Raw genomic sequence first — 21,034 nt, 5'->3', positions numbered from 1 at the left:
GCACTGCAGTTCCTCTGCTCACTCGTTGACGATTTCTAACTCGATTTTTGACCAACCAAAACTCCAAATTTCATATAACAACTTGAAATTTGGCCAAAATAAAAGTTGTAGAGGATTAAAAGATCTACAACTTTCGTTTTGGGCGGAAGTTGATTTGGAGCTCGGAACAAGGACAAAAACGAGATCGAACACTGCTAACTAGATGTTTGCTAAGCGAACGCGATTAGCGTTAACGACGAATTTGAGTCCACGATTAGCGAGTTAACTCGTGATTAGCGAGACGATTAACACAGGGGTGTTACAGCCTTCCCCCCTTAAAGGAATCTCGTCCCGAGATTCACGCACGAGAGAAATCAAACAGGCAGAAAGGGTTTGAAGATGTAGTACCTGGATGAGCGTTTAAAAACTCCGGATACTTGGATCTCAGAAATTCCTCCTTCTCCCAAGTAGCTTCATCTTCGGAGTGATTACTCCATTGCACTTTGTAGAATCGGTTGGTGGTGCGACGAGTATCTCGATCTTTGCGATCAATAATCTTGATAGGATGCTCAGAATAAGTGAGATCAGACTCTAATTGAATCGAGTCACTTTCAACAGCTTCAGTCGGAACTCTAAGGCACAATCTGAGTTGCGACACATGGAAGATGTTATGAACTGCAGAAAGATTTGCTGGAAGATCCAACCGATAAGCCACAGGACCGCATCGTTCCACAATTGGATATGGACCGATGTAGCGGGGAGCTAGTTTTCCTTTTATTCCGAATCTTTGCACGCCTTTCCAAGGTGATACTTTTAAATAGACATGGTCACCGACCTTAAAGACGAGCGGATCCCTTCTTTTATCCGCATAGCTCTTCTGTCGAGTTTGTGCAATCTTTAAGTTGGCTTGGATAAGGCGGACTTGTTCTTCGGCCTCTTGAACCATGTCGGGCCCAAAGATTGTTCTTTCCCCGGTTTCAGACCAATTAAGAGGTGAACGGCATCGACGACCGTATAAGGCTTCAAATGGAGCCATTTTGATGCTTTCTTGATAACTATTGTTATAAGAAAATTCAGCTAATGGCAAACATTGATCCCATTTCTGTGGATAGGTCAAGACGCAAGCACGGAGCATATCTTCCAAAATTTGATTTATCCTCTCGGTTTGGCCGTCTGTTTGAGGGTGATATGCAGAGCTGCGAATAAGATGCGTTCCCAAGCAAGCATGTAATTGCTCCAAAAAACGAGCAACGAACTGAGTTCCTCGATCGGAAATGATAGTCTTTGGCACACCATGTAAACATAGTATATGATCCATGTACAATTCCGCATATTGCTTGGTCAAGTACGTCGTCTTAACTGGGAGGAAATGTGCCGATTTAGTTAGCCTGTCGACCACAACCCAAATAGAGTGACCCTATCCACAAGCCGGAATAAAAGGTCAACGGTTGTTTGGGAACGACCCGACGGTTTTCCAAACGTGTGTGTTAGGTTTGCCTGGCCAGGTCAACAAATTTCGATTCGAATCGTCTACTTCTCACGGTTTGGGACTGCTTGATCCCTTTGCCACACAGAGTAATAAGAGTAACATCATTTGATCAATCTTGATGTTTGACTAAAGTTCTACCATGGTTGAGTAGAGTTAGTTGCTTACATAGAATGGATAATCAACTAGAATATTGAAAGCTAAAATGTGAAATTAAGGACCTACTCTTTATTGCTTTTCAGCAAAAGAAAAAACCAGAGCCTGCAAAACCCTACATAGTCTAGCTAGGTGGACTAAGTATATCCGTTGACGGTTAAGTCTTTCTGAGTATTAGAATACTCAGCCTTACTGTTGAAACCTTTTTCAGGTATAGGTTTTGAGGACCAGATCGCTAGTCTGATTTGGCCCTGCTCTTTGCCTCCTGGCTGGTCCGTAGAGTGGGATCCGTCTTCGACCGGCAATGCCCCCGATGAGTGATACCTTGCTTGGGCTAGCTTGGTGTCCTTTTGTGACGTGTGGTAGTCGTCGAGTTTTCTTTCCGCTGCTTTAAACTCTGAACATGAAACTTATGTCTTGTATAATGTTTTACTAAGTTTGGATCTGTATTAAATACTTTGAACTTGTTGTAATAAATACTATGCATGTGTTGTAAAATATGTATGGTTGTAATATCTCTGGACTCACCTTCATGCGGGGTATGCTTGTTCGATCCGAGAACCGGTGGTTGTATCGGAACGTTACCCGACAGACCAAAAATTGTTCTGTTTGAAGTGCATTTGAGTCGATGTTGCCTTTATGGTGATGGCCAGCGCACTTGAGCCAGAATAATTCAGGTGGTTCTGCCACAACTAGAGAGATTGTGGTGGCACCCACATGCATCGTCGGCCTTGGGGCGCACTTGAGGGAGTCGGCGGGCTCGGCTCCAATGAACATGTTGGTGTGGATGATGAGGCTATATATGTGGACAATGAACCTATAGTTGCTTTAGATGTTGCTCTTTCTTGTGATAAAGAACAAGAACCTGAGGAGGATGAGGAGGAGGAGGAGAAGGAGAAAGTTCGAGAAGCTGACGAGAAATTGGTTGGAAAAAGCTACGATGCAATATGACAAAGATAACCCTCCATTGGTAGTAGACACAACATATCCTAATTTGGTAGAATTTAAGTTTGCACTATCTCAACATGCAATCAAATATGAATTTGAATATAACATCGAGAAGAGTGCACCGTATAGGTTCACATCATATTGTTCAATGGAAGAGAAAGATAAGTATCTCTGTAGACTACATGTTTTAGCAATGGAGGACATGAGCGTTGTAATGGTAATTGTTGTACCAAACTGCCTAAGTTCTATTTTTAACTGTATTATCTCAACAAATTTAATTATTATAGGTGAAAAACAAACCCATGTGATTAGCCCTGGGCACGATTTCCCGAACACAATACACAAACCCAAAATATCTGAAACCGAACTACCCAAACCAGAAATACCCGAACCCTTCCAACCCGTCATTCTCCTGAACCCGTGATTCCTTTCCAGCCTCCCCTATCCTAACTCCCTGTCTTCTCGGAGAGGTGCCCGTGGGGCCGTGCCCCCATCCCCACCCAATGCATCACCGGCCTCAACCACGTCATGCTCCTCGTCAGCCTGCCATCGGGCGCCCCGTCCGCTGGCTGCGTCGCGCCCCTCGACTGCCGCCGCCTAGCGCCGGCCAATGCCGGCCCGTTCCATACCCCTGTACAGCCCCCATGCTTAACCCTGCCTAGAAATATTAAATCGACTAATTGGGATTACCTGATACCCAAATTCGAATTTTTGGGTGCCGAAATTTCGGGCAATCCCTATTTCGGGTAGCAATTTTCATTACTCGAATTGTCAGTTACCTGAATTACCCGACCCGAATTACCCGTATTACATGAATGCCCAGGCCTAGATGTGATCATATCTGCTCCAGCACAAGAAGGAAGAAGAAGGTGAGAAATGCAACCAAGCATTGGATTGCTGAAAAGGTGAAGGACCAACTCATTGAAGATTCATGTTTGGGAGCAAGGCATTGCAGAGGAAGCTTAAAGAACACCACAAGGTCGAAATCAACTACAAGAGAGTTTATATGGGTAAGGAGCTAGCACCGGAGAAAGTCTATGGTGATTGGGTACAACAGCTTTGCCAATGTGTTTAGGTTTAAGGCACAAATTAAAGAGTTGTGTCCTGGTAGTCTAGTTGTTATAGATCATCACACAATCAATGAAAAAAAATCAGATTTAGAAGATTCTTTTGTGCTTTAAAACCTTGCAAGAGGAGTTCCTTAATGGGTGCAGGCTATGTTTGGCAATAGATAGTATTTTTTTACAGATAGGTTCAAGGGGCGATTGACTAGTGCTACAGGTGTTAATGGCCATAATTGGATGTGTCCTGTCTATTTTTCAGTATTTGATTATGAAACAAATGAAAATTGGATTCAGTGCATGCAAATGCTTAAAGAGGCCACCATTTGCTTGACGCCAATAGCTGACTCCATAGAATAATGATATTGTGCTAACGATAATTTAATCAAACAAAATTCATATACAATCATATTTTTACACCGCCAACTAACTCACAATTTATCTCATATGGTGCCCATAATGTTTCTTTTGTTCAATATATGTTTATCTTTTTACTAGCTTTATGACCGTGCGTTGCTACGAAAAATCACCAGCAAGCGGAGGGCGTCGGGATGGGAATCATCGGAGGCGTGGGAGTGGGAAGCAGCGCAGGCAGGAGAGGGGGGTCGAGATTGATCGGACATCGATCGAGTGGCTGAGAACCGAAGACACATATAGACCAGGTCAAACGTCGCACCAAAAAGCTATCCTACTTCCTTTTTTTTATTGTGGTAGAGATTGTAGACCTTCATAATTTATTCCATTCTTTCAGGATCATTGCATTTTACGGTTAAGGAACATTGGGTTCCACCAAACCAAGAAATGGTATGTGCATGTGTTTGCAAAACAGGAATGATTCCCACCCATATCAGTGAAATTCATAAGGATGAGAAATTTTTTTTATAGATATATGGCTACCGTGTAAACACAAAAATTTTTTGCGACAGAATCTTGCTAATTTGAAGTACTAAATGAAGTTTATTTACAAAATTTTTTGCACAGATTTGTTGTAAATTGCGAGACGAATCTAATGATGCTAATGAATCTATGATTAATCAATAATTAGCGGATGGTTACTGTAGCATCACTGTTGCAAATTATGGATTAATTAGGCTCATTAGATTCGTCTCGCGATTTACAGCCCATCTATGCAAAAAGTTTTGTAAATAGACTTTATTTAGTACTTCAAATTAGCAAGATTCCTTCGCAAAATTTTGCGTTTTTGCGTTTACGGGGTGGGAACTAAACATGGCCGTAATTTACCGACCGGACCGGCCAAACCGCCGGGGTCCGGTACCGGTATACCGGTCCGGTTTGGCCGGAAACCGGTCGGTACCGGTCGAATTCAAATTTGAATTCAAAAAACTCAGTTCAAGCAGTTCGTATCGGTATACCGGCCGGTTAGACCGGTTTGAATTCAAATCCAAATTCAAAATCGCATGTGTAACCGGTTTGGAACGGTATACCGGCTGGTTTGACCGATTTACCGGCCGGTTTGACCGGTTTACCAAGTGGGCCTTAATGGGCCGTCTCATTTTTTTCCTTTCCTTTTTTGGTTTAACTTTAAATGCCCGAAAAGTATGTTAAACGAACGAATTTTTGAGAAAATTTGACACCATTAGATTCGTCGCACCTTGAAGTATTTTTAGGAATTTTTCATTTTTTTGAATTTGAATTTGAATTTTAAATTTGGGCCGGTTTGGTACCGGCCCAAACCAGAACCGGACCGGACTGGTTTGACCGGTAACCGGTCAAACCGGACCGGTTCCCACCGGTTTTGTAAACCCTGGGTGAAGCAGGGTGAGCAACGGAGGCGGAGGAGGTCGCGGGGCTGGAGCGCGCGGGGGCGGAGGAACCGTCGGCCTTGGTGTCGGGGGAGGGTTGGAGGGTCAAGATCGCACGGGTTCTGATCGGACGGTTAAGATGCGATGGCAGAATCACGGGAGGGTAAACAGAACTTCATTCTTTTTAGATAGTAATAGTAGTAGATTTTGTATTTTGTATCTCATTCCCATAATTAACCTTGATCACGATCATCAATCAATAAACATTCTAGTATATATAGATATATAATGATAGTATCCATGCAAGTATGTAGCCGCCTATGCAGATTTTATGTTTTACAAACTAATTGTTTGGAATACTTTTAACAATCAAAGTTATAAGAACCGGAGAGAGTACATTGTCAGGATGGTCTTTTTGGCTATTGTTTAGGGTGGAAAATTGATAATAAGCAAGGGAGTGTCTACTTAAGTGTACTAGAATGTATGTTCTATAGCAAAATTTTAAACTTAAAATCATATTAAATTTCCATTTGTATGTTCTATAGCAAAAATAAAATTGAAATTATACCCCAAAGGCTAGTTGATGCGTTTTGACTCCTTGGAGAACTTGAGCAAGCCTAGAACTCCTCACCGACAGCTGGACCCGTGAGCAAATTGATTGCGTGGCCGACGAGCGGGCTCCACCTCCACCGCTGCACGCTGCTGTCCCTACCACGAGCCAGCACTGGAAACAAATTCCTCGCTCCCATTCCTATGACCAGTGGGACCATCGGCCAACGACGTCATGTACGCGCGCCGAAAACCATTCTCCACCGCCTCCTCCCGCCCTCGTTTTCGCCACGTCAGCGATCCTCGTCGAAGGAGCATCGCAGCCGCCCATCCGAAGAAGCATCAACGGCCCGCGCCGCTCGGAGCTAGCGATCCGCGGCAACTGCCCCTCCACCAATCAGCGCTCGTCTCTCTCCTTCTATAAAGTCATCGCCCCCGTCTCCTCTTCTTCCCACAACCACCTGTGATTTCGCAGCCTCCTCTTCTCCCCAACCGACCCGAATCCCAGCCGCACAAACCTCCCGGGCGCCAGCCGCATCGATGGCCCCCAAGGCGGAGAAGAAGCCGGCGGCGAAGAAGCCCGCGGAGGAGGAGCCCGCGACGGAGAAGGCGGAGAAGGCCCCGGCGGGGAAGAAACCCAAGGCCGAGAAGCGGCTGCCCGCGGGCAAGTCCGCCGGCAAGGAGGGCGGCGAGGGCAAGAAGGGGAAGAAGAAGGCGAAGAAGTCGGTGGAGACATACAAGATCTACATCTTCAAGGTGCTGAAGCAGGTGCACCCCGACATCGGCATCTCCTCCAAGGCCATGTCCATCATGAACTCCTTCATCAACGACATCTTCGAGAAGCTCGCCGGCGAGGCCGCCAAGCTCGCGCGCTACAACAAGAAGCCCACCATCACCTCCCGCGAGATCCAGACCTCGGTGCGCCTCGTCCTCCCCGGCGAGCTCGCCAAACACGCCGTCTCCGAGGGCACCAAGGCCGTCACCAAGTTCACCTCTTCTTAGATGCTAGGCTTTCCCCTCTGCTCTTTGTTGGCGTGTTCCTCCTGGTAGTGACGCCAGTTCGTTGGATGTGGCTGGTACGGGTGGTGTAGTTACGTGCTGTGGTTCCTCACTATGTTATATCTGTATGAAGTGGAACAGTTAAGTTTTCTGATGGAATATTGGTGGTGCTTGTTTAACTCTTGTTCAATTCACCATCAGCTCTCGATTGTATCTCTGACTATCCCTCTGTCCATTGGACACTCCTGGAGTCGAGCTTGTTCAGATGGTGTTATGTTTTTGTATTTTCTGATATGTTGTTTTGGCACTCGAGCATTTCTTGTTTGGTTTCTGATTTTTTTTTAATCCTACGATGAGACTCAATCTGCTGGGGAATTTTAGGAGTTACAAAATTTCGCTTGGATGCTGCGCCATCGGGCGTCGGCTTCAAAATTTGGGAGATGGAGGACGGCTCGTGAAATGTTTGGCGGGATTTGTGTTTGGAATTGTGAAAACCGCCATGGGGTTTTGGCGCCGCTAGAATATTTCAGCAAATGCAACCCGTGTTTTATGGAAGGTGGCCTGACCTTGATTTTGCACGATCCGTGCTTGAGGTTAACTTGTGTCCTCGAATTGTCGATCCCCACCTCTGCTCTAGTTCCCCTCACCTTCGCAGCTGCATCCTGCTCGGCACCGCCTCCGTCTCGGCCTCACCGATACTACATCCATGGCGTGCTGCTTCATCGCATCTTCGAGAAGCTCGCCGCGGAGGCCGCAAAAAGCCTCCCCGCTACAAGGAGCAGGGGCCCATCGTCGCCTCCAGCGAGATCCACTACTCCGTCCACCTTGCCCTCCCAGGTGAGCTCCCCAAGCAACGCCGTATGCCCATGTCCGAGGTCACCATTGCCGTCAGCAAGTTTCGTCCTCTTTAAATGCATGTCTATTTTTTTTTTCAGAGAGTAATTTTTCTATATTATGCTCCATGATTTATTTGAGGGATGTGCAGTACGGTGTCACTGTCAGCTAAGAATGGCACGCCCACTATTTTGGAGATTGGAATATTGCCTATCTCATCGAATGTGAAATTCGAAGATGGAGATGCTAGTTCAGAGAGCTCATATGGCTTCAGTTATTTCAGGTAACTACAATATTTCAGCTGTGCCTGACTGCCTGTTGTCCTGCAAATGAATGGAATTGATGTTTTCAAAAGCTAATAAGATCACAATCTAAGTGTGCAAGAATTAGTTCTGGTTTAGTGGGTTTGATGCCTCCAACTAAATGCCGAACTGAACATTCTACTCCCTCAGCCGAACACACAAGTCAGAGCATCAAACCCTATGTACTTACATCAGGGAAAAAAGGTGAACTGCAGTTGCTCCTATGTCTCCACTTTTTGAATGCAGTACGTGAGCAGACAGGAAGTGGATCAGTAATAATAGCAATAGTGATATAGCTCTATGATATTTTAAAATTTTGAAAAAGCATCATAACTAAAGTTATGAAGAATGTGGACATTATAAATCCTAGCTTCTCAAAATGTCCTGACCACTCTTCTAGTCTTAATAACAAATACATTTCACATGCCTGACCAAAAGAGGTTAAGATGTACACAAATATCTGCAGAATAAGATGTAGACTGAACTATTTGATCTACTGATTTATATGGCTGTTTTACAACACATTGATTGATGGCTTTATTATTTTTTCCAAATTCCCATCTAGCAAGCTGCCGTGACCGTGGCAACATTGAGATATGCATATCTGATTGCATGCATTTGCACGGCTGCATCTTGCACAACCATTCGCTCTCTTGGCCACTTATTTGAGCAGGACACACCAAGCCCAATCACAGAAGCCAGACAATCCTCAGTTCTGCTTCTCACCAGGGCAGCATTGGAAGCATCTCTACCCTTTGTTTCTTCGTGCAGCAAAATTGCTGGATCCACTATCTCCATGGCTTTGTAGGGGAGAGCAGCCTTGGCAAACTTATGCAGGTCTAAGGAATCTTTGAACATGTCATCAGTAGGGCTCCTCCCAGTAAACATTTCAAGCAACAATATGCCAAGGCTGTAAACATCCCCATGAGTTGTGGCAGCAGAACTCTCGCCATACTCTACAGTTGTAGCAAGTACATGATTTGAAAGGCTAGAAATTAAGACTGAAGATAACGACGGACATTTGTAGTAATTTTACCTGGAGTGAGATAACCAATGGAGCCTCTTATTCCAGTGAAGCTAACTGAATTTGACAGAGCGTTGCTTGTGTTATCAGGAAGAATTTTTGATATGCCGAAATCTCCAACTCGGGCACTCATATCGTCTGTAAGACTAAGAAGGATGTTGCTTGGTTTGAGATCACAATGAATTATTGGTGGCTGGCACTGGTTATGAAGATAATCCAACGCGTCCATGATATCAACAGCAATACCTAGTCTCCGAGCTAGGCTGAGAGTATTGCCCAGATTGCGTTCCTCTTCCTCAGATTCTGGATGAAGCCAATCTTTCAAACTACCCTTGGGCATGAATTCATAAACCAGTGCCTTGAATTCGTGACCTTGTGCATTGATGCTTGAGCAACAGGTAATGATCCTAATAAGACAACGATGACACACCCTTTGCAGTGCGTTGCATTCAGTAACAAAACTTCTCTTGGACCCAGACTATTGTAGGTTAAACACCTTTACTGCCGCAACAATACCGTGAGCAGGTAACATACACTTATAAACGCTGCCATAGCTTCCTTGTCCAAGCAAATTGGCCTCTGAAAATCCATTGGTTCCATTTGACAATTCACGATAAGAAACTCTTGCAAATTGTTCATCGTCTACTGTTGTAGTCAATTGGCTTTCCTGTCTTTGTCTGAGCTTTTTGTGGATCAACTGAATAAGAACAGATATAAAAACTATAAATACAAGTGCGCTGATTGATGATATGGTGATCATTAGGGATTTTGACATTTTTTTTCTCTTTTCTGCAGCAGGCGTGGAGCATGGTGCTAAATGAAGCTGAATCTTTCCACCACAAAGCTCATCATTTCCATCAATTAACAAGTCAGTTGCATTTGCAAAAACACCTCCTTTTGGCACTTCACCTTGCAGATGATTGAAGGACAAATCCAGTTTTGATAAGGAAGACAAATTCTGTAGACCTGTGGGGATAAGACCTGACAAGTTGTTGTGGGCTAGGTACAATTGTTGCAGGTTGCCAATAGTAGCAAGGGCATCAGGAATACTACCTGACAGCTTATTCATGGTCAAGTTCAGTAAAGCAAGACCTTTTAAGTTCTCGAGAGATTGAGGTATGCTTCCCTCAAACAAGTTCTGATCCAACAACAGCTGATCCAACGATACACATTTCGCAATACTATCAGGTATATTGCCTGACAATTGGTTTCCTGACAAAATCAGTTGGTTAATGCTTGCCAACTTGGCAACTTTAGTAGGAAGTGGCCCAGACAATGAATTGTATGGTAGGTCTAAGTAGATAGAGAGTTTAGATAGTTTTAACACCTCTATTGGAATCGAGTCATTGAGTCGATTTGTTGACAGATCGAGGACAGCTAGATTGTTCAACTTTCCAAGGCTTGTTGGAATTGGCCCCTCCAAGTTGCCATAGTACGCATAAAGGCTATTCAACTGTGTAAGGTTTCCTACTGATGAAGGTATAAGGCCTGGCAGGCTAGTGCTGTAAAGGCCTAGTGCAACCAAGTTTCTTAGCTGACCAATGCTCTCTGGAATTGGTCCAGATACAGAAGTATTTGCCATCTCAAGTGTTTTAAGACTAACCAAGTTGCTGATGTTCGCTGGAATAAACCCAGAAATCCTATTGTTTCCCAAATAAAGAGCTTGGAGAGTTGTTGACAGGTTACTGATTGAACTAGGAATTTGCCCGCTAAAAGAGTTTTTGGCAAGGACCGGAAGCTGAAGCTTGGTGCAGTTTGCCATCGAAGTGATGAATTCCCACTCATGTCTGTCGTTTGCTTCAAGCTTGTTGTCATTCAAGGACAGGTAAATGAGACCTTGCAACCTCCCCAAATCATGCGGCACATACCCACTGAAACTGTTTTTATAAAAGCCAAGTTTTGTGAGTGCAAATAGATTGGAGAGTGAGGTTGGGATAGATCCACTGAATCGGTTGTCAGCAAAGCTAAGAATTTCGATGCTGGGGAACCGACCGCCAATATCAGCAGGAATAGTTCCGGACAGCATATTTTCTTGTACCTCAAAGTCTCTCAGCAAGGACAGATTGTACAGGGAGTGTGGAAGCACGCCATAGAGGTTGTTCTCGAGGAGCGCAAGGACTCGCAGGCCTACAATGTTGCCGAGTTCAGGTGGGATCAGACCCTCGAGATGGTTTGTAGATAGATCAAGGTAGTACAATGATGACATGTTTGCAAGGGATGCCGGGATGGCGCCGGTGAAGCTGTTGTTCGTCAGTGAGAGCTTCTGAAGGCTTGTGAGCCTGTCGCCAAGCTCGGCAGGGATACGTCCATGGAGCTTGTTGCTGCCGAGACTCAGCAACTGTAAGCTGACACAGAAGCTCAGGTTTGCCGGGAGTTTACCGGAGAAAGTGTTGTAGCTGAGGTCAAGCGTACGCAGATGCAGTAGGCGCCCGAGGCTCGCTGGTACCTCTCCGCGGAACCAGTTGGAGCTCAGGTTCAGCGTCCGCAGAAAGGTGAGGTTTCCAATGGCCGGGGAGAGGGTTCCGGTGAGCCCGTAGGAGGGCAGGCTCAGCGCAACCACCCGGCCGCGGCTGTGGTCACACCCCACACCCTCCCAGCTGCAGAAGCCGGTGCTTTCGTTCCAGGAGGGCAGCAACGCGGAGCCATGGCTGGCGAGCTCCGCCTTGAAGGCGAGCAGGGCGCCGGCCTCGTCGTCGCCGCCGCAGTGTACTACCCCACGGGAGCAGGAGGCCACTGCAGTCGTGATGAAGATGGCGAAAGGCAGCAGGATCATGACGCGCATTGCCGCCATGGTACTGGAGCTGCAGCAGAGACTCGGAGCATGCAGGTCAGGCGGGGGAGAAGGAAAACTTTGCTGTGTCTGTGTTGTTTCCTGCTGATTGATGCCTGCTTATTTGATGCCATTGTACTTTTTTTTTTGCGAAATGATGCATTGTACTTGTGTCGCCGGCTAGTGCCATAAAAAAAAAACGCGCCGGCTAGTCGGCCGGCCTGCTGCTTGGAATAATGGAATGAGAGATTCAGACGTTGTACGAGGACCATTTCCGGCCGCTAGACTGACTCGCTGAGAGACTAAATTTTTTCCTAAAGTGTTTGAATCTAGGGACTAAATTTTAAACTTTAGTTCTCTTTTGACACCGATTAGATGGACTGAATAAGAACAAATGGCAAGACTAATTGCAAAAGTCGTAGCTAAATGTCGAGACAGATCCATTAGATCTAATTAATTCATCATTAACACATATTTACTATAGTACAATATTGTCAAATTATAGTTTAATTAGGTCTAATGGATTCGTGACAATTAATCTTCATTTATGCAATTAGTTTTATAATAAATCTATATTTAATACTTAAATATTCAGTGTAACCGCTCTAATTGGTGGAGAAAATTTTGACTATCACTGCATGTTTCCGGTCCTCAACTTGAAGCGCGTTCTGTAGGATTGGTGCGGAGGATAAGGCGCCTCTCTCTTCCTCGAGTCCAAAACCCCACTCCCCCCAATCCGCTCCCTCCCCATCTCCGATGGCGTCCTCCCTGCTCCGCGCCTCGCCCCTCGCCCTCCTCTCGCGCCTAAAGCCCAGGCCGTCCGCCTTGCACCTCCGCCGCCTCCTCCCACTCTCCACCACCTCGGCCTCTGCCGCGCCCGCGCCCTCCGGCCCCGCGCCCCAGCTCCGAACCCTAGCGGCCGCGGCGGCGACCGACGCGGCAGCGACCCCGGCGGAGGAGGCGGCGGCGGCGCCCGCGGCGACGGGCGAGAAGGTCGAGAGGCTGCAGCCGCTGCAGTGGCCGCCGAGGGACGCGCTGTGCGGCGAGCTCGGCGCCGGGGACGCCGGGCGCAGGGTGCGGCTCTGCGGATGGGTCGCGCTGCGCCGCGCGCACGCCGGGCTCACCTTCCTCACCCTGCGCGACCGCTCCGGGATGGTGCAGGTGAGTGCGTTTTTAAGTCGTATTGGCTGCGTTGGTGACAGTTTTCTGCAGTGCTGGTTAGCCCCGTAGTAGCTTTGGTTCAACGGTTGTAATTGTTGCAAGCTGCTACATGTTTTGTGATCTCGTATTTGTTTGCTCGTGATTATATTGATGTAGCTGCTGCTTCTGTAGAGACAACTCGGCAATTGTTGTTATTTTCACATTCTCTCTAAGCCCTCAACTGCTTGATGTGTGTTATCTGGGATTATTGTTGCATCCTTTATTCCTGTACAGTAGTTGTTGAACTCGGGTCACTAGCATCAGGTACACCCCAATCCCCAGGTGAACGGCAACTGCTTGTGGTTAACAGAAGGGCTATATAGCAGCAGTTGCTGTTATTAACATCAGTTGTATTTGAATGATTCCTGCTAATAATATGTGTACCTCTATGGCTGCTTACTTTTTCTTATCGTGCTTGCCTCTGTTGCCATGTGATCTGGTATTTTCTATAGTCAAACAAGTTGTCACATATCACTATATTACTGGCAATTCTTGTCCTATCTGATTCATGGCTTATGGTAAAAGTCGTATTCATTGAATGGCATGGTGATAAGTCTAACATGATTATATATGCAATTTCTATTGCTATTATCAAATGATCACAGGGATTTTTATTTGGTCCTTTGTGTAGGTGACAACATTGCCAGAGTACCCAGAAGTTTACAACATAGTAAACAAGCTGAGAGTTGAGTCAGTGGTTGCTGTTGAGGGGGTGGTCAGGCCACGCCCAGCAGATGCCATCAATGCAGATATGAAGACTGGGGCTATAGAGGTATTGACTGCTACCCACCACACCTTATTATGTTTTTCTAGATCAATAAGCTAGAGGTGATGTTTCACGGCTAGAATTTGATATTTACATAATCTACTCTTGATATATTCCTGCTTAAAAAGCTCCCATTTCCTTTATGCTTGTTTTGGATATAAAAAATACAAAATGTATGGGATAAGGAATATCATATTTTTTTATTATTCATAGTTTAAGTACCTGTTTCTTTGATTGGCATCAACTTTTCTATTTCCTTTTACGTTCACCAGAAACTGACATGACTGTCTAACTATGTTGTTGTGTTGGTACCATGAAGGTTGCTGCAGATCGTGTTTTAGTGCTGAACTCAGTAACTCGTTCATTGCCGTTTCCAGTTACAACTGCTGACTCTGTAAAAGAGAAGTTTCCAGAAGAAATTAGATTGAGGTAAAACATTACAGTCTGTGGTCCCTGGAAATTTATTTTTGCACAGGCCCTTTTGGAAGTATCTGTAAGAATGGTGAATCACTCAAATTAGCTAGACTTGTCAAATTTATGCTGTTATATGCAATTATATGGCGTATGAAAGTTACACATTAGACTTTAGGAAAGATGATGCTTATGCAGCTTAGGCATTGTCAAGCACTTATTCTAGCGTATCTGATAGTAACTAACTATTGGGTGCATGCCATTAGTAATTAGTATAATAGGATGCATTGTGAACACTATGCATACACGAGACAGTTGCATGATTGCCTTTTGCCTATCACACACTTTGTAACTGCTGAGATTGCTGCAGTAATATCCACTTCAGTTTACAATACAGTATATACTTAATTATGTCCACAGCTATAATTTGGATTGTTTTTCCTTTTAAATCTCTTCTATAGTAGTATATTTGCTATTGTGATGGAGTTGTGTACATGCAGTTTTGTTAGGAAATTCTTGCCATCATTTTATTCTGCTGGACTATAGCTTCTCTTCTTTCCATTGGATTCTGACTATGCTAACTTATACCGACATATTTAATGTTACGTTTAATCAAACGAGCCATTGGATTCTGCTGGGCTATCATTTCTTTCCATTGTCTCTAATTTGCTTCTTGATCCCACCAACTACTCTGTTCCAGATTTTAATTTGCTTGTCAAAAGATAGAACATTCATCTTTGCCTAAAGTTGATCTCCTTGTTTTTATTCCTTTCTCCATCCCAGCCATGAGATTACTGTTATGCTAAAATTTATTTAAGCTATGTGTTTATGCTCTGACAGTTTAGTGCACCCTTTTGTAACTTCCTATCATCGAACATTACAGGTTTAGAGTACTGGATTTGCGTCGTCCTCAAATGCAGTCAAACTTGCGGTTGCGCCATTATGTTGTTAAACTCATCCGACGTTACTTGGAGGATGAACATGAATTTGTTGAGGTATGCTGATTATATATACTGTTACACTCATTGTCTATTTTACCTGAGTTTCCACTTTCCACCTGTTGTATTCATTTAGTACCAAAATATGGCCGAAATAGTAACAAATATATCCAAAATAGCCTTGTGATGTTGTGCTAGATGGTTAATCTTGAATCAGGGATCTAATTCTTGCAACTTGTGACTTTGGGGGTCAGGCTCTAATGTTTCATCCTATTATACTAGCATCAATTCTAACATCATTGAGAATTTGTTTTCGTCATCATGTAAGATAGTTCTCTTTTAGTCACCAGCAGTACTTTTCAATTTTGAATCTTACCAGTAGTGCTATCTAATTGATGAAAATTTGTAGATTGGTCAAAACAGATACGTTATGCATGCACTGTCAAACATGTGCTATTGTTTGTAACAACTAACAATAAGTAACTAAATTTACGACTATAGTAAAAGTAATGTTTTTATGTTATTGTACTACTTTACCTAAGACATTCTGTTATGTCTGATCTAAAGTTACATGTTAAGGTAGATTGAGACTCCAGTTTTATCCAAGTCTACACCAGAAGGTGCTCGGGACTATCTTGTACCATCAAGAGTTCAGGTGATTAAACTATATACAGTTTATCTGTTTCTTCACAGGATATTTTTTCGTTTTATCTATTAAAAAACACATTATGCCCATTGCTATCCTTCAACTTTGAAGACTTGCGCTTCATGTCATGTTTGGAATCCGGATCCTTTTCTGCAAAAGCATCTTTCTCCAATATCAAATATTCTTATAGCAGTTTAGGTGGACATATTAAATTACATTCTTTCTTCTTCTTTGTGCTGGTTGATTCTGATGTTTGAGAAAATTACTTTGTCATTGTAGTTCTGGAAGAGTTCTGTTCGTAGTTTATGAAGTTGTTCGGACACATTATTATGCTTCAGAATTCTTTTGCAAGTGATTGTTGGTCGTAGGTCTAATAGGTAGACAATGGTGTTTCCTACCTTTTCTAATAAGTGCTGCAAGTTCCCTGATTTCTTCCTATATGGTTTCTGAAGCCAGGAACATTCTATGCTCTCCCTCAAAGCCCTCAGTTGTTCAAGCAAATGTTGATGGTTTCTGGCTTTGAAAAATATTACCAGATTGCAAGGTAACTGCTGTTTTATTTTTCTAAATATAATTGCACTTTGCTTGCTTTATGTATCACATTGCGCTTTTGCTCATTTTACGTATCACAGCTCTTGCCATCATTCTATCTTGTTAGGAGCCACATTTTTTTCTTATGTCAATGAGATTTAATTTGTTTTTATTGCCTTTGGAGCTGAATTTTTTAATTTCATTTGTCTCAGCAATAAGCTCACAGCATGAGCATATGATCACATCCAGTTGGCTTGTAGTATTATTAAACCAGTTAACTACTCTTTAAAAGCTGCATTGTATGATTCTTGTAGGTGCTTCCGTGATGAAGATTTGCGTGCGGACAGGCAACCAGAGTTTACACAACTTGATATGGAGATTGCCTTTACATCAATGGAGGATATGTTGAAGTTAAATGAAGATTTGATGAGACATGTATGCTGATTTTGACATACCTTTTCCTCTTTCTTTCCTTTCCTTTCTTGAATTTGACATTGTATCTGTATGTGAGACCCTTTGACCCTTACCTGTCAGTGGTTGCCATGTGTGAAAGCCTGAAAGGTAACCACAAATGTTTTCTTGTAAAGATATTACAGTCTGTGACTCTGTTTGCTGACTTCTCAGTAAGCTACATTAGATAGTTGTAAGTCAAGGTCTTGGTACATTGTTCAGAAGATGTCATCGTTCCTTCACTACTGTTTATGGCTGAATTAATCAATGGTTGAATGATTCATGCAACAGGTTTTTCAAGCGGTAGGAGGTATCAAGCTGCCAAATCCATTTCCGAGGTTAACATATACAGATGCAATGAATCGCTATGGGACAGATAGGCCTGACCTTCGGTTTGATTGGGAGCTGAAAGATGTGAGGATTTCTGACATCTCTGCGTACCTTTGTAATTGCTATATTAATGGTTTGATCAGTTAAGTTATGTCCACAATTCACATTAGCATTGTTCATATGGTACTGTTATTACTATGTGTTTTGTTAGTGACCTGGTATTTATCTTGTGCTGCTTTTGCCATGCAACGAATATGTCAAACATGTTCTAAGAATTACTTTCTTGATTAATTAGTCACAAAATTGATCCCCTTATTTCCTGTCCGGTCCGATGCAGGTTAGCCATGTATTTTTGGGAAGTGGCTTCAAGGTTTTTGCTGATACCTTGGAAAATGGAGGTGTAATAAAGGCACTGTGTGTTCCTGGTGGTGCCACGGTGTTTTCAAACACTGACCTAAAGAAAGGAACTGTTTACACTGAAGCTTCCAAAGCTGGAGCCAAGGGCCTGCCTTTCCTCAAAGTTATGGAGAATGGTAAAATGGAAAATAAAACTTTGCTCTTCTGTTAGACATTCTGTGGCATCGCTTGCACAATTGTTTTATAAATTTATAAATGTTTTATCTGCTTTCACAGGGGATCTTGAAGGAATTGGCCCGCTAGTATCAAGTCTGAAACCCGAAAAGAAAGAGCAGCTCGTGAAACTTCTGGATGCAAAGGCGGGTGATCTTATCTTGTTTGCACTGGGTGAACAATCATCAGCTAACCGGGTTCTTGGCCGGTTAAGATTATTTATTGCTCATAAGCTGGAAGTGATAGACACGGTGAGTCAGAAACTAGGGAATATTGATCCTTAATGTTGATATGGCATATCGATGAGAATGAGATGCTGTTGTTCTTTGCCATAATTTATTGTTTTTTGCGAAAATTCTGTTTCTGCCTTATACTCCTGACATCCGCTTCTGCATTTTCGATATTTTGCCAGTCAGCGCATTCAGTTCTTTGGGTGACAGATTTTCCAATGTTCGAATGGAACAGTGATGAGCAGAGATATGAGGTCAGTTATTTTTAATCCTGTATTAATTATAAGAACTGCTTAATTGTTCCTGGTCATATTATTTTAGAGGTCTTTGTATACCATTTTGATGGGGTTAATAACAACAGGATCATGATTACAGCAGATGCCAACTGTTCTAAATTTGCTCCCAATCCTATTGAGAATTTGCATGTCCCTAGAAGGAGCTTTGTCTTAACTCCGGTTTTCCTGAGCATGTCTGTTTTCTGCCATTATGAACCAGGCCCTACACCATCCATTCACTGCGCCAAATCCTGAAGATATGAATGATCTACCATCAGCTCGTGCCCTGGCTTATGACATGATTTACAACGGTGTGGAGGTACATCCTATTTTTATCTTTCTTAGTTTGCACACAAGCTAACTTGATGCACCATAAAGTTCAAGATTGTTACTGACCTTAGTTATTAAAGTTTTTCTTGTGTTCTTTTTCTTAACAAAGTGTCATACCTTCACACAGATCCACGTATTATCCAGAATGTTTAGAAAAAAGACCAACACAAACATGTTTATTATCTGATGTGTTGATATTGATTTTATTCACATATATGATATGTCCATGTCACTGAAATATGTGCAAAAGAGTGATTGATTTATTGATTTACAGGCTGTTGAAAATTTTACCAAACATCTAATATTCTGTCCTCTGTCCTGTTATTGATAGATTGGAGGGGGGAGTTTGAGAATCTACAAAAGTGATGTACAGCAAAGAATTTTTGAGATAATTGGTATCTCACCTGAACAGGTATGACTAAAGTTATTTGCTTGCCCTTCATAGTTCAGATGGTTTATTTCTGCCCCCATTTTATGATAACCAGCATGTTCTCGGTTCTCAAATATCACACACATTGTGTTAGGTGAAAGTGCTGAGAAAAGCATGTCCTCAGCTGCCATCTGTTTATACTCCCTCTGTTCCAAAACCTACGTCGATTTGGCATATCTAGATGCATAGCTTTTGTTATGCACTTAGATATACGTTATGTCTAGATATATAGCAAAAATTATGCACCTAGATTTGCCAAAACAACTTACAATTTGGAACGGAGGGAGTAGATGACAAAATTAAAGAATGGAAGTCATTGTAGGTGTGTATATGTTTACAAATTTACATATTTGATGGTAAAAAATGTGAAACTACCAGCATCGTAGGGCAGTGTAATTTGAACCAATTTTGTGCAAACATTGCGTTCGTTGATCCACATTCTGCTCAAGGTTTTTAGTGTGGCAACATGCTGATGCTGTACTTGGTGATGCTTATTTTCCATGCAGGGGGAGGAGAAATTTGGCTACCTTTTAGAATCTTTCGATATGGGTGCTCCTCCACATGGTACGCCTGTTCAGTTACAATAAACTCCATCTAATATTATACATCAGTCTTAAAATACAGCTTGCTTACAGAACTATTTTTTTGTGGTGTTTCTCTAAGTTACCTCAGATTCTAGCTGCCCTTTTACAAATACCCCTTTTCTCATTCTATGCCTTCTGACACTTTCATGATTCTAATGATAATGCTCATCCTCAATATTATATAGCAATTTGTATCGTATATTGCGGATAGTATTTGCTGTTTTTGTTTGCTTATTATTATGGTGTATCGGAAATTTTACTGCAGGAGGCATTGCCTATGGATTGGATCGGTTGGTGATGCTCTTGGCTGGTGAGAGCTCAATCCGGGATGTGATAGCATTCCCCAAGACTACGACAGCTCAGTGTGCACTCACCAAAGCACCATCTGCTGTAGATCCTCAGCAACTGAAGGATCTTGCCTTCCCAAAGTCTACTTTGTAACACTGTTGAGAATTTTGGGTGGGTTGGTTGCTTCTTTATATTTTGAGGCGCATTCTAGTTTTGCATGGTAGGGAATGCGCTTTGTTCACGAGAACTTTCCAACCCTGGAAAATCTATAGAAGACGGTTAATACAAAGTTCAGGAAATATGGATTCGCAAGAGTTTCGGCAGCGATGCTATGCATTTGTATACATCCGCCTTGTAAATTATTCAACATAATACGAATTGTTGTGCAAAATGTGAACTGCACGGTGCTCCATTTGTTGCACCTGGTAGCTTTTTCTTCATGCAATAAAGATTTCTCCCAGGCGTATGCTTGGAAATAGCTGGTTGAACAAACAGCACAGCTCCAGGCGTCTGGAACTCAAAATCACTCAAACCCTGTACCAGCTACCGAAGCTGCTTCTACAAGTTTCATTCGCACCACAAGCTTCGTTGCATCGCATTATGGCCCTGTTTGGGGGTGCTGGTGACAAACGCGCGACTGAGATAAGCTAACGCGGCGAGCGGCCCACTTCTCTCGATTCTCAACAGTGCAGTACAAATCCCGCTTAAACGGTGGGCGGGTGGCCGGGAAACGCGCGTCCAACGCACGGCGTTCGGCGGGCTTATTCCGTGTTTTTTGCGGATAAGGCACGCGAACGTGGCCCCAAACAGTCAGATTGTGTTTTACAGAGCCAAGCAGATGAAATGCATTTGCTATTTGCTAGAGACTCGATGGGCATAGTAGCGCTCGATTAGCTAGCCAACGAGTACTGATATGATAAGAAGTTAAGAACACAGCTTCCAGTCCAAAATATTATAACTCTGCTATTCTGGATAACTTTCTCTCAATTACCTAGCCGGCAACCAGAAAACATCACAGCTACGCCAGGTAGGAATTGCTACTTCTCAATCTCAAATTCTCAATCAACCTGGGCCGTGTTTGGTTAAGGCTGAAAAAAATTTCGCGAAAACTTTTTACATCTTTGGCTGTGTTTGGTTTGGGCCGAAAAAAATTTCGCGAAAACTTTTTACATCTTTGACCAAAA

The 21,034-nt window shown here is 43.2% G+C and overlaps 2 protein-coding genes and 1 pseudogene across 2 annotated transcripts; 2 read left to right on the top strand and 1 right to left on the bottom strand.

The window, feature by feature from the left end:
* The first annotated feature begins 6,385 nt into the window (after positions 1-6,385).
* LOC120705959 (histone H2B.3) lies at positions 6,386-7,154 on the top strand. The gene has a single exon (XM_039990510.1). It carries the CDS (start codon positions 6,483-6,485, stop codon positions 6,942-6,944), a length of 462 nt encoding a protein of 153 aa, XP_039846444.1. The 5' UTR covers positions 6,386-6,482; the 3' UTR covers positions 6,945-7,154.
* A 1,484-nt stretch (positions 7,155-8,638) lies between these two features.
* Positions 8,639-11,892, bottom strand: LOC120709626 (annotated as a pseudogene).
* Positions 11,893-12,547: 655 nt separating this feature from the next.
* LOC120705958 (aspartate--tRNA ligase, chloroplastic/mitochondrial-like) lies at positions 12,548-20,328 on the top strand. Its single transcript, XM_039990509.1, has 15 exons — positions 12,548-13,032; positions 13,703-13,843; positions 14,157-14,266; positions 15,132-15,243; positions 15,770-15,841; positions 16,285-16,376; positions 16,678-16,798; positions 17,105-17,227; positions 17,481-17,676; positions 17,777-17,964; positions 18,126-18,197; positions 18,439-18,537; positions 18,880-18,960; positions 19,485-19,542; positions 19,828-20,328. Exons 1-15 carry the CDS (start codon positions 12,628-12,630, stop codon positions 20,001-20,003), a joined length of 2,046 nt encoding a protein of 681 aa, XP_039846443.1. The 5' UTR covers positions 12,548-12,627; the 3' UTR covers positions 20,004-20,328.
* Positions 20,329-21,034: the final 706 nt, after the last annotated feature.

The sequence above is a fragment of the Panicum virgatum genome, chromosome 5K (assembly GCF_016808335.1).
Source record: "Panicum virgatum strain AP13 chromosome 5K, P.virgatum_v5, whole genome shotgun sequence".
In the NCBI taxonomy this organism is placed as follows: domain Eukaryota; kingdom Viridiplantae; phylum Streptophyta; class Magnoliopsida; order Poales; family Poaceae; genus Panicum; species Panicum virgatum.
The sequence above is the reverse complement of the archived record's forward strand: the minus strand, read 5'-3'. Positions and strand labels throughout refer to the sequence as shown.